A 20,762-nucleotide genomic window follows, 5' to 3' on the forward strand; every position below is an offset into this window, starting at 1 on the left:
CATCCCTCCCAGACCCCATCAGGAATAGCAGAGAATGGCGTCTTACATCCCTCCCAGACCCCATCAGGAATAGCAGAGAATGGCGTCTTACATCCCTCCCCAGACCCCATCAGGAATAGCAGAGAATGGCGTCTTACATCCCTCCCAGAGGTCATCAGGAATAGCAGAGAATGGCGTCTTACATCCCTCCCAGACCCCATCAGGAATAGCAGAGAATGGCGTCTTACATCCCTCACAGACCCCATCAGGAATAGCAGAGAATGGCGTCTTACATCCCCCCCAGACCCCATCAGGAATAGCAGAGAATGGCGTCTTACATCCCTCCCAGACCCCATCAGGAATAGCAGAGAATGGCGTCTTACATCCCTCCCAGAGGTCATCAGGAATAGCAGAGAATGGCGTCTTACATCCCTCCCAGAGGTCATCAGGAATAGCAGAGAATGGCGTCTTACATCCCTCCCAGACCCCATCAGGAATAGCAGAGAATGGCGTCTTACATCCCTCCCAGACCCCATCAGGAATAGCAGAGAATGGCGTCTTACATCCCTCCCAGACCCCATCAGGAATAGCAGAGAATGGCGTCTTACATCCCTCCCAGACCCCATCAGGAATAGCAGAGAATGGCGTCTTACATCCCTCCCAGACCCCATCAGGAATAGCAGAGAATGGCGTCTTACATCCCTCCCAGCCCCCATCAGGAATAGCAGAGAATGGCGTCTTACATCCCTCCCAGAGGTCATCAGGAATAGCAGAGAATGGCGTCTTACATCCCTCCCAGAGGTCATCAGGAATAGCAGAGAATGGCGTCTTACATCCCTCCCAGACCCCATCAGGAATAGCAGAGAATGGCGTCTTACATCCCTCCCAGACCCCATCAGGAATAGCAGAGAATGGCGTCTTACATCCCCCCCAGACCCCATCAGGAATAGCAGAGAATGGCGTCTTACATCCCTCCCAGACCCCATCAGGAATAGCAGAGAATGGCGTCTTACATCCCTCCCAGACCCCATCAGGAATAGCAGAGAATGGCGTCTTACATCCCTCCCAGACCCCATCAGGAATAGCAGAGAATGGCGTCTTACATCCCCCCCAGACCCCATCAGGAATAGCAGAGAATGGCGTCTTACATCCCCCCCAGACCCCATCAGGAATAGCAGAGAATGGCGTCTTACATCCCTCCCAGACCCCATCAGGAATAGCAGAAAATGGCGTCTTACATCCCTCCCAGACCCCATCAGGAATAGCAGAGAATGGCGTCTTACATCCCTCCCAGAGGTCATCAGGAATAGCAGAGAATGGCGTCTTACATCCCTCCCAGAGGTCATCAGGAATAGCAGAGAATGGCGTCTTACATCCCTCCCAGAGGTCATCAGGAATAGCAGAGAATGGCGTCTTACATCCCTCCCAGAGGTCATCAGGAATAGCAGAGAATGGCGTCTTACATCCCCCCCAGACCCCATCAGGAATAGCAGAGAATGGCGTCTTACATCCCTCCCAGACCCCATCAGGAATAGCAGAGAATGGCGTCTTACATCCCTCCCAGAGGTCATCAGGAATAGCAGAGAATGGCGTCTTACATCCCTCCCAGAGGTCATCAGGAATAGCAGAGAATGGCGTCTTACATCCCTCCCAGACCCCATCAGGAATAGCAGAGAATGGCGTCTTACATCCCTCCCAGAGGTCATCAGGAATAGCAGAGAATGGCGTCTTACATCCCTCCCAGAGGTCATCAGGAATAGCAGAGAATGGCGTCTTACATCCCTCCCAGACCCCATCAGGAATAGCAGAGAATGGCGTCTTACATCCCTCCCAGACCCCATCAGGAATAGCAGAGAATGGCGTCTTACATCCCTCCCAGACCCCATCAGGAATAGCAGAGAATGGCGTCTTACATCCCTCCCAGACCCCATCAGGAATAGCAGAGAATGGCGTCTTACATCCCTCCCAGACCCCATCAGGAATAGCAGAGAATGGCGTCTTACATCCCTCCCAGACCCCATCAGGAATAGCAGAGAATGGCGTCTTACATCCCTCCCATATTATGGGTTCCATCAGAGCTTATTACTTAGTCTGGGTTCCATGAGTGCTTATTTATGACAAAGTAATAAGCTCTGATGGAACCCACACTATGTAATAAGCTCTGATGGAACCCATAATATGTAATAAACAAGCTCCAATGTAACCCACACGATGTAATAAGCTCTGATTTAACACACACTATGTAATAAACAAGTTCCAATGGAACCCACACTATGTAATAAGCTCTGATAGAACCCACACTATGTAATAAGCTCCGATGGAATCCACACTATGTAATAAACAAGCTCCAATGGAACACACACTATGTAATAAACAAGCTCCAATGGAACCCACACTATGTAATAAACAAGCTCCAATGAAACCCACACTATGTAATAAGCTCTGATAGAACCCACACTATGTAATAAGCTCTGATAGAACCCACACTATGTAATAAGCTCTTATAGAACCCACACTATGTAATAAGCTCCGATGGAATCCACACTATGTAATAAACAAGCTCCAATGGAACCCACACTATGTAATAAACAAGCTCCAATGGAACCCACACTATGTAATAAGCTCCAATGGAACCCACACTATATAATAAGCTCCAATGGAACCCACACTATATAATAAGCTCCAATGGAACCCACACTATGTAATAAGCTCCAATGGAACCCACACTATGTAATAAGCTCCAATGGAACCCACACTATGTAATAAGCTCCAATGGAACCCAAACTATGTAATAAGCTCCAATGGAACGCACACTATGTAATAAGCTCTGATGGAACCCACACTATGTAATAAGCTCCAATGGAACCCACACTATGTAATAAACAAGCTCCAATGGAACCCACACTATGTAATAAACAAGCTCCAATGGAACCCACACTATGTAATAAGCTCTGATGGAACCCACACTATTTAATAAGCTCCAATGGAACCCACACTATGTAATAAACAAGCTCCAATGGAACCCACACTATGTAATAAACAAGCTCCAATGGAACCCACACTATGTAATAAGCTCTGATGGAACCCACACTATTTAATAAGCTCCAATGGAACCCACACTATGTAATAAACAAGCTCCAATGGAACCCACACTATGTAATAAGCTCCAATGGAACCCACACTATGTAATAAGCTCTGATAGAATCCACACTATGTAATAAGCTCTGATGGAACCCACACCATGTAATAAACAAGCTCCAATGGAACCCACACTATGTGGTAAACAAGCTCTGATGGAACCCACACTATGTAATAAGCTCCAATGGAACCCACACGATGTCATAAATAAGTTCTGATGAAACTCACCTCTTCTCGCTTCTGACCAGTTGATGGAAACCTCAGCTCCTTTGCTTGGTCATCATTTGGATCAAATAAATATATATAATCTGAGGAGTAGCTGACAAGGACCTCACAGCCATCTTCACTATAGCACAAGGAGGTCACACGACAGGACTTGTTTGCCAGGTGTTGGGGTATGAATCGCACGCACATTCCAATAGTTCCACGATTCGAGCAACCACCTGTCATTGTAATAGACATAAAAACCAGTTATCACATAGTACAATAAGATGTACTAGTAACTCAGAGCCCATACTACCTTCTGTCTCTTACTATTCCAGTGATACTGTCACTCCCTCTGAATAGGACCCCCCAGAATCCTCCAAGACACGGACGCTAACTCGCTCTTCCAATCAGTTTTGTGACCTCGGGCAGCAATATACCTCTGGCCACATAAGGCCGCTCTCTCCCTCAGGGCTCTGCTTTTTTTATTATTACACAAGGTGCCTACATGGAGGGGGGGGGACTACCAGAGGAGATGCCAAACATGAGGGGGAGAGAGAATACCTACCATGGAGGTAGTGTGCTCCCACATAGTAGTTAGGCCCCCCTGTTCTCCCTTATAGTAGTTAGGTCCCCTTGTGCCCCCTCCTGTCCTTCCATATAGTAGTTAGGTCCCCCTGTGCTCCTACATAGTAGTTAAGTCCCCTTGTGCCCCCCCTCTATGCATCCATATAGTAATTAGGCCCTGCTGTGCTCCCATATAGTAATTAGGTCCTGCTGTGCTCCCATATAGTAATTAGGTCCTGCTGTGCTCCCATATAGTAATTAGGCCCTGCTGTGCTCCCATATAGTAATTAGGTCCTGCTGTGCTCCCACATGGTAGATAGGTTCCCTTGTGCCCCCTCTCTGTGCATCCATACAGTAATTAGGTCCCCCTGTGCTCCCATAAGTTAGTTAGGTCCCCTTCCCCCCCCCCTCTCTGCATCCATATAGGAGTTAGGCAACCCCTGTTCTCCCATATAGTAATTAGGCCCTGCTGTGCTCCCATATGTTAGTTAAGTCCCCTTGTGCCCCCTCTCTGTGCATCCATATAGTAATTAGGTCCCCCTGTGCTCCCACATGGTAGTTAGGTCCCCCTGTGCTCCCATAAGTTAGTTAGGTCCCCTTCCCCCCCCCCCCTCTCTGCATCCATATAGGAGTTAGGCAACCCCTGTTCTCCCATATAGTAATTAGGTCCTGCTGTGCTCCCATATGTTAGTTAGGTCCCCTTGTGCCCCCCCCCTGTGCATCCATATAGTAGTTACGCCTCTCTTTACAGGTAGGCCCCCCAGTAGGTAATCCCTCTCTTAGTAAGACCACCAGTATATACTATTCTAGGGATGACTGAAGTTGAACCGATAAGTTTGAGTTTATGCACAAATCCACATATTCATGCCAACGTACCAATACATGAACACTAGCATGTCTGCTTGTTTATCTGTCCATTGTTTGTCAATAAAGATTGTTGAAAGTCTGCTGAGCCGTCACCAACCTAATCAGGTGGGACATGCGACCCTGGGGTATAATAACACAAGTCACACGTCTGCTGCTGGTTCATGTAGGGAGAGCTGGTAGGCCGCAAAGCTTTAATAGCTGGCCTTTCAGATGACAATGCTGGGGCCGTCTGTGCCGAGGGGCTGGTGGCTCAGAGCGTCACTCACACACAAGGAGGGGGTGAAAACGGCCACAGATTCAGACCTCTGTCCTTAAAAGAGAAGTCCAGCAAGAAAAGGGGGGGTTATTCTTAAAAATAAGCCGCAATTGCCCTCATTGTTAAGAGTTGGAGGACACAAAGAGTTTGTATCTCTGTATAGCAAAAATCAAAGGGTAAAGGGGTATTCTGCTCAAACATAACTTTTCATATGTTGCTGCCCATGGTGAGACTAACAATTCCTTCCATATTTGTTATTATACATTACGTCTCCTTCCCCCAGTTCTCAGCTGCTGCTTTCTGCTGAAGACACAAAAATCTGTGTGTGAGCTTTACCCTCGGTCTCTGCCTCCTCCCTTCTTAGACAGCTGGTGTAAACAAGTCCATATCTACTGGGGTCCCTACCAACTACAGGGCCTGATTATGTAATGGTACGATCCATCTCCTAGTGATATGTAATGGTACGATCCATCTCCTAGTGATATGTAATGGTACGATCCATCTCCTAGTGACTATGTAATGGTACGATCCATCTCCTAGTGACTATGTAATGGTACGATCCATCTCCTAGTGACTATGTAATGGTACGATCCATCTCCTAGTGATTGTGTAATGGTACCAGCCATCTCCTAGTGACTATGTAATGGTATGATCCATCTCCTAGTGATTGTGTAATGGTACCAGCCATCTCCTAGTGATTGTGTAATGGTACCAGCCATCTCCTAGTGATATGTAATGGTACGATCCATCTCCTAGTGATATGTAATGGTACGATCCATCTCCTAGTGATATGTAATGGTACGATCCATCTCCTAGTGATATGTAATGGTACCAGCCATCTCCTAGTGATATGTAATGGTACCAGCCATCTCCTAGTGATATGTAATGGTACCAGCCATCTCCTAGTGATATGTAATGGTATGATCCATCTCCTAGTGACTATGTAATGGTACGACCCATCTCCTAGTGATGTGTAATGGTACCAGCCATCTCCTAGTGATATGTAATGGTACGATCCATCTCCTAGTGACTATGTAATGGTACGATCCATCTCCTAGTGATATGTAATGGTACCAGCCATCTCCTAGTGATATGTAATGGTACGATCATCTCCTAGTGATATGTAATGGTACCAGCCATCTCCTAGTGATATGTAATGGTACCAGCCATCTCCTAGTGATATGTAATGGTACCAGCCATCTCCTAGTGACTATGTAATGGTACCAGCCATCTCCTAGTGATATATAATGGTACGATCCATCTCCTAGTGACTATGTAATGGTACCAGCCATCTCCTAGTGATATGTAATGGTACCAGCCATCTCCTAGTGACTATGTAATGGTACCAGCCATCTCCTAGTGATATGTAATGGTACCAGCCATCTCCTAGTGACTATGTAATGGTACCAGCCATCTCCTAGTGACTATGTAATGGTACCAGCCATCTCCTAGTGATATGTAATGGTACCAGCCATCTCCTAGTGACTATGTAATGGTACCAGCCATCTCCTAGTGACTATGTAATGGTACCAGCCATCTCCTAGTGACTATGTAATGGTACCAGCCATCTCCTAGTGACTATGTAATGGTACCATCCATCTCCTAGTGATATGTAATGGTACGATCCATCTCCTAGTGATATGTAATGGTACCAGCCATCTCCTAGTGATATGTAATGGTACCAGCCATCTCCTAGTGATATGTAATGGTACCAGCCATCTCCTAGTGATATGTAATGGTACGATCCATCTCCTAGTGATATGTAATGGTACCAGCCATCTCCTAGTGATATGTAATGGTACCAGCCATCTCCTAGTGATATGTAATGGTACCAGCCATCTCCTAGTGATATGTAATGGTACCAGCCATCTCCTAGTGACTATGTAATGGTACCAGCCATCTCCTAGTGATATATAATGGTATGATCCATCTCCTAGTGACTATGTAATGGTACCAGCCATCTCCTAGTGATATGTAATGGTACCAGCCATCTCCTAGTGATATGTAATGGTACCAGCCATCTCCTAGTGACTATGTAATGGTACCAGCCATCTCCTAGTGACTATGTAATGGTACCATCCATCTCCTAGTGACTATGTAATGGTACGATCCATCTCCTAGTGATATGTAATGGTACCAGCCATCTCCTAGTGATATGTAATGGTACCAGCCATCTCCTAGTGATATGTAATGGTACCAGCAATCTCCTAGTGATATGTAATGGTACCAGCCATCTCCTAGTGACTATGTAATGGTACCAGCCATCTCCTAGTGATATGTAATGGTATGATCCATCTCCTAGTGATATGTAATGGTACCAGCCATCTCCTAGTGACTATGTAATGGTATGATCCATCTCCTAGTGATATGTAATGGTACGATCCATCTCCTAGTGATATGTAATGGTACCAGCCATCTCCTAGTGACTATGTAATGGTATGATCCATCTCCTAGTGATATGTAATGGTACCAGCCATCTCCTAGTGACTATGTAATGGTACCAGCCATCTCCTAGTGATATGTAATGGTACCAGCCATCTCCTAGTGACTATGTAATGGTACCAGCCATCTCCTAGTGATATGTAATGGTACCAGCCATCTCCTAGTGACTATGTAATGGTACGATCCATCTCCTAGTGACTATGTAATGGTACCAGCCATCTCCTAGTGATATGTAATGGTACCAGCCATCTCCTAGTGACTATGTAATGGTACCAGCCATCTCCTAGTGACTATGTAATGGTACCAGCCATCTCCTAGTGATATGTAATGGTACCAGCCATCTCCTAGTGATATGTAATGGTACCAGCCATCTCCTAGTGACTATGTAATGGTATGATCCATCTCCTAGTGACTATGTAATGGTACCAGCCATCTCCTAGTGATATGTAATGGTACGATCCATCTCCTAGTGACTATGTAATGGTACCAGCCATCTCCTAGTGATATATAATGGTACGATCCATCTCCTAGTGACTATGTAATGGTACCAGCCATCTCCTAGTGACTATGTAATGGTACCAGCCATCTCCTAGTGACTATGTAATGGTACCAGCCATCTCCTAGTGACTATGTAATGGTACCAGCCATCTCCTAGTGACTATGTAATGGTACCAGCCATCTCCTAGTGATATGTAATGGTATCAGCCATCTCCTAGTGACTATGTAATGGTACCAGCCATCTCCTAATGACTATGTAATGGTACCAGCCATCTCCTAGTGACTATGTAATGGTACCAGCCATCTCCTAGCGATATGTAATGGTATGATCCATCTCCTAGTGACTATGTAATGGTACCAGCCATCTCCTATTGATATGTAATGGTATGATCCATCTCCTAGTGATATGTAATGGTACCAGCCATCTCCTAGTGACTATGTAATGGTATGATCCATCTCCTAGTGACTATGTAATGGTACGATCCATCTCCTAGTGACTATGTAATGGTACCAGCCATCTCCTAGTGACTATGTAATGGTACCAGCCATCTCCTAGTGACTATGTAATGGTACCAGCCATCTCCTAGCGATATGTAATGGTATGATCCATCTCCTAGTGACTATGTAATGGTACCAGCCATCTCCTAGTGATATGTAATGGTATGATCCATCTCCTAGTGATATGTAATGGTACGATCCATCTCCTAGTGATATGTAATGGTACCAGCCATCTCCTAGTGATATGTAATGGTACCAGCCATCTCCTAGTGATATGTAATGGTACCAGCCATCTCCTAGTGACTATGTAATGGTACGATCCATCTCCTAGTGATATGTAATGGTATGATCCATCTCCTAGTGATATGTAATGGTACCAGCCATCTCCTAGTGACTATGTAATGGTACCAGCCATCTCCTAGGGAATATGTAATGGTATGATCCATCTCCTAGTGACTATGTAATGGTACGATCCATCTCCTAGTGATATGTAATGGTACCAGCCATCTCCTAGTGACTATGTAATGGTACGATCCATCTCCTAGTGATATGTAATGGTACCAGCCATCTCCTAGTGACTATGTAATGGTACCAGCCATCTCCTAGTGACTATGTAATGGTACCAGCCATCTCCTAGTGACTATGTAATGGTACCAGCCATCTCCTAGTGACTATGTAATGGTACCAGCCATCTCCTAGTGACTATGTAATGGTACCAGCCATCTCCTAGTGACTATGTAATGGTACCAGCCATCTCCTAGTGACTATGTAATGGTACGATCCATCTCCTAGTGACTATGTAATGGTACGATCCATCTCCTAGTGATATGTAATGGTACGATCCATCTCCTAGTGATATGTAATGGTACGATCCATCTCCTAGTGATATGTAATGGTACGATCCATCTCCTAGTGATATGTAATGGTACAATCCATCTCCTAGTGATATGTAATGGTACCAGCCATCTCCTAGTGATATGTAATGGTACGATCCATCTCCTAGTGATATGTAATGGTACCAGCCATCTCCTAGTGATATGTAATGGTACGATCCATCTCCTAGTGATATGTAATGGTACCAGCCATCTCCTAGTGATATGTAATGGTATGATCCATCTCCTAGTGACTATGTAATGGTACCAGCCATCTCCTAGTGATATGTAATGGTACGATCCATCTCCTAGTGATTGTGTAATGGTACGATCCATCTCCTAGTGACTATGTAATGGTACGATCCATCTCCTAGTGATATGTAATGGTACCAGCCATCTCCTAGTGACTATGTAATGGTATGATCCATCTCCTAGTGATATGTAATGGTACCAGCCATCTCCTAGTGATATGTAATGGTACGATCCATCTCCTAGTGATATGTAATGGTACCAGCCATCTCCTAGTGATATGTAATGGTACCAGCCATCTCCTAGTGATATGTAATGGTATGATCCATCTCCTAGTGACTATGTAATGGTACGACCCATCTCCTAGTGATGTGTAATGGTACCAGCCATCTCCTAGTGATATGTAATGGTACGATCCATCTCCTAGTGACTATGTAATGGTACGATCCATCTCCTAGTGATATGTAATGGTACGATCCATCTCCTAGTGATATGTAATGGTACCAGCCATCTCCTAGTGATATGTAATGGTACGATCATCTCCTAGTGATATGTAATGGTACCAGCCATCTCCTAGTGATATGTAATGGTACCAGCCATCTCCTAGTGATATGTAATGGTACCAGCCATCTCCTAGTGACTATGTAATGGTACCAGCCATCTCCTAGTGATATGTAATGGTACGATCCATCTCCTAGTGACTATGTAATGGTACCAGCCATCTCCTAGTGATATGTAATGGTACCAGCCATCTCCTAGTGACTATGTAATGGTACCAGCCATCTCCTAGTGACTATGTAATGGTACCAGCCATCTCCTAGTGACTATGTAATGGTACCAGCCATCTCCTAGTGATATGTAATGGTATCAGCCATCTCCTAGTGACTATGTAATGGTACCAGCCATCTCCTAGTGACTATGTAATGGTACCAGCCATCTCCTAGTGACTATGTAATGGTACCAGCCATCTCCTAGCGATATGTAATGGTATGATCCATCTCCTAGTGATATGTAATGGTACCAGCCATCTCCTAGTGACTATGTAATGGTATGATCCATCTCCTAGTGACTATGTAATGGTACCAGCCATCTCCTAGTGACTATGTAATGGTACCAGCCATCTCCTAGTGACTATGTAATGGTACCAGCCATCTCCTAGTGACTATGTAATGGTACCAGCCATCTCCTAGCGATATGTAATGGTATGATCCATCTCCTAGTGACTATGTAATGGTACCAGCCATCTCCTAGTGATATGTAATGGTATGATCCATCTCCTAGTGATATGTAATGGTACGATCCATCTCCTAGTGATATGTAATGGTACCAGCCATCTCCTAGTGATATGTAATGGTACCAGCCATCTCCTAGTGATATGTAATGGTACCAGCCATCTCCTAGTGACTATGTAATGGCACCAGCCATCTCCTAGTGATATGTAATGGTACCAGCCATCTCCTAGGGAATATGTAATGGTATGATCCATCTCCTAGTGACTATGTAATGGTACGATCCATCTCCTAGTGATATGTAATGGTACCAGCCATCTCCTAGTGACTATGTAATGGTACGATCCATCTCCTAGTGATATGTAATGGTACCAGCCATCTCCTAGTGACTAGGTAATGGTACCAGCCATCTCCTAGTGACTATGTAATGGTACCAGCCATCTCCTAGTGACTATGTAATGGTACCAGCCATCTCCTAGTGACTATGTAATGGTACCAGCCATCTCCTAGTGACTATGTAATGGTACCAGCCATCTCCTAGTGACTATGTAATGGTACGACCCATCTCCTAGTGACTATGTAATGGTACCAGCCATCTCCTAGTGACTATGTAATGGTACCAGCCATCTCCTAGTGACTATGTAATGGTACCAGCCATCTCCTAGTGACTATGTAATGGTACCAGCCATCTCCTAGTGACTATGTAATGGTACCAGCCATCTCCTAGTGACTATGTAATGGTACCAGCCATCTCCTAGTAACTATGTAATGGTATGATAAATCTCCTACGTCAGCGTTTCCCAAACGGGGTGCCGCGGCACACTGGTGTGGCGGGAGAACTCGCCAGGGGTTCCGCGGGATCCCGGTGGGAAATGTGCGCTGTCACTCTAAGCATCCCGAGAAGCTGCGGACGCGCAGCTTCTCGGGATGCACAGATCACTTTCATGTTCCGCCCGCACAGTGAGCATAATGTAGGAGCAGGAAGTGTCAGCATCCTGCTCCTATATTCCCTCCCATAGGCAGCCGGCACTTCATACCAGCAGCCTTTGGGACGCCGGGACGTGACCTCTCCGGGAGGCGTGAGGATGTGACGTCATCACGCCTACCGGAGGTCCCGTCCCTGCGGCTCGCAAGATGGAGCCAGAAGAGGAGGAGGAGTAGAGTTTCTGCCTGCAGCCACACAGCGCGGATTAGGTGAGTAGGATGTTTGGTTTTTTTAGGGGCAGAGCAGGGGGCATTATTAGTTCATGGGGGGAGCCTCTGGGGGCATTATTAGCTCATGGGGGCACCTCTGGGGGCATTATTAGCTACTGGGGGCACCTCGGGGGCATTATTAGTATATGGGGGCACCTCTGGGGGCATTATTAGTATATGGGGGCACCTCTGGGGGCATTATTAGTATATGGGGGTACCTCTGGGGGCATTATTAGTATATGGGGGCACCTCTGGGGGCATTATTAGTATATGGGGGCACCTCTGGGGGCATTATTAGTTCATGGGGGCACCTCAGAGGCATTATTAGTATATGGGGGTACCTCTGGGGGCATTATTAGCTCATGGGGGTACCTCTGGGGGCATTATTAGTTCATGGGGGCACCTCTGGGGGCATAAGTATATGGGGGCACCTCTGGGGGCATTATTAGTTCATGGGGGCACCTCTGGGGGCATTATTAGTTCATGGGGGCACCTCTGGGGGCATTATTAGTTCATGGGGGCACCTCTGGGGGCATTATTAGTTCATGGGGGCACCTCTGGGGGCATTATTAGTTCATGGGGGCACCTCTGGGGGCATTATTAGTTCATGGGGGCACCTCTGGGGGCATTATTAGTTCATTGAAGCCCCTCTGGGGGCATTATTAGTTCATGGGGGCACCTCTGGGGGCATTATTAGTTCATGGGGGCACCTCTTGGGGCATTATTAGTATATGGGGCACCTCTGGGGGCATTATTAGTTCATGGGAGCCCCTCTGGGGACATTATTAGTATATGGGGGCACCTCTGGGGGCATTATTAGTTCATGGGGGCACCTCTGGGGGCATTATTAGTATATGGGGGCACCTCTGGGGGCATTATTAGTATATGGGGGAACAGCAAGGGGCATTATTAGTATATGGGGGCACCTCTGGGGGCATTATTAGTATATATGGGCACCTCTGGGGGCATTATTAGTATATGGGGGCACCTCTGGGGGCATTATTAGCTCATGGGGGCACAGCAGGGGATCCTACATACAGGGGACACAGCAGGGGATCCTACATACAAGGGGCACAGCAGGGGATCCTACATACAAGGGGAACAGCAGGGAATCCTACATACAGGGGGCACAGCAGAGGATCCTACATACAAGGGGCACAGCAGAGGATCCTACATACAGGGGGCACAGCAGGGGATCCTACATACAGGGGGCACAGCAGGGGATCCTACATACAGGGGGCACAGCAGAGGATCCTACATACAAGGGGCACAGCAGAGGATCCTACATACAGGGGGCACAGCAGGGGATCCTACATACAGGGGGCACAGCAGGGGATCCTACATACAGGGGGCACAGCAGGGGATCCTACATACAGGGGGCACAGCAGGGGATCCTACATACAGGGGGCACAGCAGGGGAAGCTACATACAGGGGGCACAGCAGGGGATCCTACATACAGGGGGCACAGCAGGGGATCCTACATACAGGGGGCACAGCAGGGGATGATACATACAGGGGGCACAGAAGGGGATCCTACATACAAGGGGCACAGCAGGGGATCCTACATACAGGGGGCACAGCAGCGGATCCTACATACAGGGGGCACAGAAGGGGATCCTACATACAAGGGGCACAGCAGGAGATCCTACATACAGGGGGCACAGCGGGGAATCCTACATACAGGGGGCACAGCAGGGAATCCTTCATACAGGGGGCACAGCGGGGGATCCTACATACAGGGGGCACAGCGGGGGATCCTACATACAGGGGGCACAGCGGGGGATCCTACATACAGGGGGCACAGCGGGGGATCCTACATACAGGGGGCACAGCGGGGGATCCTACATACAGGGGGCACAGCAGGGGATCCTACATACAGGGGGCACAGCAGGGGATCCTACATACAGGGGGCACAGCAGGGGATCCTACACACAGGGGGCACAGCAGGGGATCCTACACACAGGGGGCACAGCAGGGGATCCTACATACAGGGGGCACAGCAGGAGATCCTACATACAGGGGGCACAGCAGGGAATCCTTCATACAGGGGGCACAGCAGGGGATCCTACATACAGGGGGCACAGCAGGGGATCCTACATACAGGGGGTACAGCAGCGGATCCTACATACAGGGGGCACAGCAGGGGATCCTACATACAGGGGGTACAGCAGGGGATCCTACATACAGGGGGCACAGCGGGGGATCCTACATACAGGGGGCACAGCAGGAGATCCTACATACAGGGGGTACAGCGGGGGATGCTACATACAGGGGGCACAGCAGGGGATCCTACATACAGGGGGCACAGCGGGGGATCCTACATACAGGGGGCACAGCGGGGGATCCTACATACAGGGGGCACAGCAGGGAATCCTACATACAGGGGGCACAGCAGGGGATCCTACATACAGGGGGCACAGCAGGGGATCCTACATACAGGGGGCACAGCAGGGGATCCTACATACAGGGGGCACAGCAGGGGATCCTACATACAGGGGGCACAGCAGGGGATCCTACATACAGGGGGCACAGCAGGGGATCCTACATACAGGGGGCACAGCTGGGAATCCTACATACAGGGGGCACAGCAGGGAATCCTACATACAGGGGGCACAGCAGGGGATCCTACATACAGGGGGTACAGCGGGGGATGCTACATACAGGGGGCACAGCAGGGGATCCTACATACAGGGGGCACAGCGGGGGATCCTACATACAGGGGGCACAGCAGGGGATCCTACATACAGGGGGCACAGCAGGGGATCCTACATACAGGGGGCACAGCAGGGGATCCTACATACAGGGGGCACAGCAGGGGATCCTACATACAGGGGGCACAGCAGGGGAAGCTACATACAGGGGGCACAGCAGGGGATCCTACATACAGGGGGCACAGCAGGGGATCCTACATACAGGGGGCACAGCAGGGGATCCTACATACAGGGGGCACAGCAGGGGATCCTACACACAGGGGGCACAGCAGGGGATCCTAAATACAGGGGGCACAGCAGGGGATCCTACACACAGGGGGCACAGCAGGGGATCCTACATACAGGGGGCACAGCAGGGGATCCTACATACAGGGGGCACAGCAGGGGATCCTACATACAGGGGGCACAGCAGGGGATCCTACATACAAGGGGCACCCCACACAGTGCAGTTACTTTGGGAGCCGACAGGAGGGAGGAAGGGAAGGAAGTTGCTAGAAATGTGCGGAGCCTAAATTGTTTGTCTCGCAGGTTCTGAGGGGATGAAACGTATCTGGAAGGAATCATCCTGGAGGTCTGGGCCGGATGGAGAGGAAAAGGGAAAGTGACGCCTCAGATCAAAGAAGACGTCACCTGTCAGTCACTGTATGATAGTTCTCTTATTTTGTAGAACATTATTTAGTAGGGGCGCCCCGAGGGGGAAAAGGTTGGGAAGCACTGTCCTAGGTTATGGACAGCACTGTCCTATAGGATAGCCCTCCTATATACCTGTTGCCAGCATGCGGCGGTCGTATATTCTCACAGAACTGTCTGAACATCCGACAGCCAGATAATACGGTGCTGGAGGACAGACGGTTATGGCTGTCGCTGCTCGCCGGCAATGGATTAAAATATCCTAGGAAGAGAAAGGAAAGAAGAACAATGTCAGTGAAATATCTGTCAGCGACCGACCGCCTCAGCCGCCACCGCTGCTTTTCTGCCCATTTCACAGACATTAGGGCATGAGATGACGGGCGTACAAAATAAGACCGAGGTGAAACAGCCAAATAAAAGGGGTTGTGTGACCGCGGCCGTCAGCAAGAGAGTGTAATACTTCTTATACCCCGAACTCCCCAGGCTGACACTGCGCAGCAGCATCACCTGTATACTCAGATATACCAGCGTATACTACAGCAGCATCACCTGTATACTGGTATATACCAGCGTATACTACAGCAGCAGCATCACCTGTATACTGGTATATACCAGCGTATTCTACAGCAGCATCACCTGTATACTGGTATATACCAGCGTATACTACAGCAGCAGCATCACCTGTATACTGGTATATATAAGCGTATACTACAGCAGCATCACCTGTATACTCAGATATACCAGCGTATACTACAGCAGCATCACCTGTATACTGGTATATACCAGCGTATACTACAGCAGCATCACCTGTATACTGGTATATATAAGCGTATACTACAGCAGCATCACCTGTATACTCAGATATACCAGCATATACTACAGCAGCATCACCTGTATACTGGTATATACCAGCGTATACTACAACAGCAGCATCACCTGTATACTGGTATATACCAGCGTATTCTACAGCAGCATCACCTGTATACTGGTATATACCAGCGTATACTACAGCAGCATCACCTGTATACTCAGATATACCAGCGTATACTACAGCAGCATCACCTGTATACTCAGATATACCAGTATATACTACAGCAGCATCACCTGTATACTGGTATATACCAGCATATACTACAGCAGCATCACCTGTATACTCAGATATACTAGCGTATACTACAGCAGCATCACCCGTATACTGGTATATACCAGCATATACTACAGCAGCATCACCTGTATACTCAGATATACCAGGGTATACTACAGCAGCATCACCTGTATACTGGTATATACCAGCGTATACTACAGCAGCATCACCTGTATACTCAGATATACCAGGGTATACTACAGCAGCATCACCTGTATACTGGTATATACCAGCGTATACTACAGCAGCAGCATCACCTGTATACTGGTATATACCAGCGTATACTACAGCAGCAGCATCACCTGTATACTGTTATATACCAGCATATACTACAGCAGCATCACCTGTATACTGGTATATACCAGCATATACTACAGCAGCATCACCTGTATACTCAGATATACCAGCGTATACTACAGCAGCAGCATCACCTGTATACTCAGATACACCAGCGTATACTACAGCAGCAGCATCACCTGTATACTGGTATATAGCAGCGTATACTACAGCAGCATCACCCGTATACTCAGATATACCAGCGTATACTACAGCAGCATCACCTGTATACTCAGATATACCAGTATATACTACAGCAGCATCACCTGTATACTCAGATATACCAGTGTATACTACAGCAGCATCACCTGTATACTCAGATATACCAGCGTATACTACAGCAGCATCACCTGTATACTCAGATATACCAGCGTATACTACAGCAGCATCACCTGTATACTGGTATATACCAGCGTATACTACAGCAGCATCACCTGTATACTGGTATATACCAGTATATACTACAGCAGCATCACCTGTATACTGGCATATACCAGCATATACTACAGCAGCATCACCTGTATACTGGTATATACCAGTATATACTACAGCAGCATCACCTGTATACTCAGATATACCAGCGTATACTACAGCAGCATCACCTGTATACTGGTATATACCAGCGTATACTACAGCAGCATCACCTGTATACTCAGATATACCAGCGTATACTACAGCATCATCACCTGTATACTGGTATATACCAGCGTATACTACAGCAGCATCACCTGTATACTGGTATATACCAGCGTATACTACAGCAGCATCACCTGTATACTCAGATATACTAGTATATACTACAGCAGCAGCATCACCTGTATACTGGTATATACCAGCGTATACTACAGCAGCATCACCTGTATACTCAGATATACCAGCGTATACTACAGCAGCATCACCTGTATACTCAGATATACCAGCGTATACTACAGCAGCATCACCTGTATACTCAGATATACCAGCGTATACTACAGCAGCATCACCTGTATACTGGTATATACCAGCGTATACTACAGCAGCATCACCTGTATACTGGTATATACCAGTATATACTACAGCAGCATCACCTGTATACTGGCATATACCAGCATATACTACAGCAGCATCACCTGTATACTGGTATATACCAGTATATACTACAGCAGCATCACCTGTATACTCAGATATACCAGCGTATACTACAGCAGCATCACCTGTATACTGGTATATACCAGCGTATACTACAGCAGCATCACCTGTATACTCAGATATACCAGCGTATACTACAGCAGCATAACCTGTATACTGGTATATACCAGCGTATACTACAGCAGCATCACCTGTATACTCAGATATACCAGCGTATACTACAGCAGCATCACCTGTATACTGGTATATACCAGCGTATACTACAGCAGCATCACCTGTATACTCAGATATACCAGCATATACTAAAGCAGCATCACCTGTATACTGGCATATACCAGCGTATACTACAGCAGCATCACCTGTATACTGGTATATACCAGCGTATAATACAGCAGCAGCATCACCTGTATACTGGTATATACCAGCGTATACTACAGCAGCATCACCCGTATACTCAGATATACCAGAGTATACTACAGCAGCAGCATCACCTGTATACTCAGATATACTAGCGTATACTACAGCAGCATCACCTGTATACTCAGATATACCAGCGTATACTACAGCAGCAGCATCACCTGTATACTGGTATATACCAGCGTATACTACAGCAGCAGCATCACCTGTATACTGGTATATACCAGCGTATACTACAGCAGCATCACCTGTATACTCAGATATACCAGCGTATACTACAGCAGCATCACCTGTATACTCAGATATACCAGCGTATACTACAGCAGCATCACCTGTATACTGGTATATACCAGCGTATACTACAGCAGCATCACCTGTATACTGGTATATACCAGCGTATACTACAGCAGCATCACCTGTATACTGGTATATACCAGCGTATACTACAGCAGCATCACCTGTATACTGGTATATACCAGCGTATACTACAGCAGCAGCATCACCTGTATACTAGTATATACCAGCGTATTCTACAGCAGCATCACCTGTATACTGGTATATACCAGCGTATACTACAGCAGCAGCATCACCTGTATACTGGTATATACCAGCGTATAATACAGCAGCAGCATCACCTGTATACTGGTATATACCGGCGTATACTACAGCAGCAGCATCACCTGTATACTGGTATATACCAGCGTATACTACAGCAGCAGCATCACCTGTATACTGTTATATACTAGCGTATACTACAGCAGCATCACCCATATATACCAGCGTATACTACAGCAGCATCACCTGTATACTGGTATATACCAGCGTATACTACAGCAGCATCACCTGTATACTGGTATATACCAGCGTATTCTACAGCAGCATCACCTGTATACTCAGATATACCAGCGTATACTACAGCAGCATCACCTGTATACTGGTATATACCAGCGTATACTACAGCAGCATCACCTGTATACTGGTATATACCAGTATATACTACAGCAGCATCACCTGTATACTCAGATATACCAGCGTATACTACAGCAGCATCACCTGTATACTCAGATATACCAGCATATACTACAGCAGCATCACCTGTATACTCAGATATACCAGCGTATACTACAGCAGCATCACCTGTATACTCAGATATACCAGCGTATACTACAGCAGCATCACCTGTATACTGGTATATACCAGCGTATACTACAGCAGCATCACCTGTATACTCAGATATACTAGCGTATACTACAGCAGCATCACCTGTATACTAGTATATACCAGTATATACTACAGCAGCATCACCTGTATACTCAGATATACCAGCATATACTACAGCAGCATCACCTGTATACTCAGATATACCAGTATATACTACAGCAGCATCACCTGTATACTGGTATATACCAGCGTATACTACAGCAGCATCACCTGTATACTCAGATACACTAGCGTATACTACAGCAGCATCACCTGTATACTCAGATATACCAGCGTACACTACAGCAGCATCACCCGTATACTGGTATATACCAGCGTATACTACAGCAGCATCACCTGTATACTGGTATATACCAGCGTATACTACAGCAGCATCACCTGTATACTCAGATATACCAGTATATACTACAGCAGCATCACCTGTATACTCAAGATATACCAGCGTATACTACAGCAGCATCACCTGTATACTGGTATATACCAGCGTATACTACAGCAGCATCACCTGTATACTGGTATATACCAGCGTATACTACAGCAGCATCACCTGTATACTCAGATATACTAGCATATACTACAGCAGCATCACCTGTATACTGGTATATACCAGCATATACTACAGCAGCATCACCTGTATACTCAGATATACCAGCGTATACTACAGCAGCATCACCTGTATACTGGTATATACCAGCGTATACTACAGCAGCATCACCTGTATACTGGTATATACCAGCGTATACTACAGCAGCATCACCTGTATACTGGTATATACCAGCGTATACTACAGCAGCAGCATCACCTGTATACTCAGATATACCAGTATATACTACAGCAGCATCACCCGTATACTGGTATATACCAGCGTATACTACAGCAGCATCACCTGTATACTCAGATATACCAGCGTATACTACAGCAGCAGCATCACCTGTATACTCAGATATACCAGCGTATACTACAGCAGCATCACCTGTATACTGGTATATACCAGCGTATACTACAGCAGCATCACCTGTTTACTGGTATATACCAGCATATACTACAGCAGCATCACCCGTATACTCAGATATACCAGCGTATACTACAGCAGCATCACCTGTATACTGGTATATACCAGCGTATACTACAGCAGCATCACCTGTATACTCAGATATACCAGTATATACTACAGCAGCATC

The 20,762-nt window shown here is 46.7% G+C and overlaps 1 protein-coding gene across 3 annotated transcripts in view; it reads right to left on the bottom strand.

Annotated features, from left to right (window-relative positions):
- The window catches only part of DCAF6 (DDB1 and CUL4 associated factor 6), a 413,552-nt gene that overhangs the window by 284,648 nt on the left and 108,142 nt on the right, over nucleotides 1-20,762 (bottom strand). For all 3 annotated transcript variants that reach the window (XM_069944434.1, XM_069944435.1, XM_069944436.1), the window contains exons 7-8: nucleotides 15,471-15,597; nucleotides 3,346-3,560 (exon numbers count right to left, since the gene is read on the bottom strand). In XM_069944434.1, coding sequence (XP_069800535.1) covers nucleotides 3,346-3,560; nucleotides 15,471-15,597 — 342 coding nt within the window. The remainder of the gene's footprint in view (nucleotides 1-3,345; nucleotides 3,561-15,470; nucleotides 15,598-20,762) is intronic.

This window comes from Dendropsophus ebraccatus, chromosome 11 (genome assembly GCF_027789765.1).
Source record: "Dendropsophus ebraccatus isolate aDenEbr1 chromosome 11, aDenEbr1.pat, whole genome shotgun sequence".
NCBI lineage: Eukaryota > Metazoa > Chordata > Amphibia > Anura > Hylidae > Dendropsophus > Dendropsophus ebraccatus.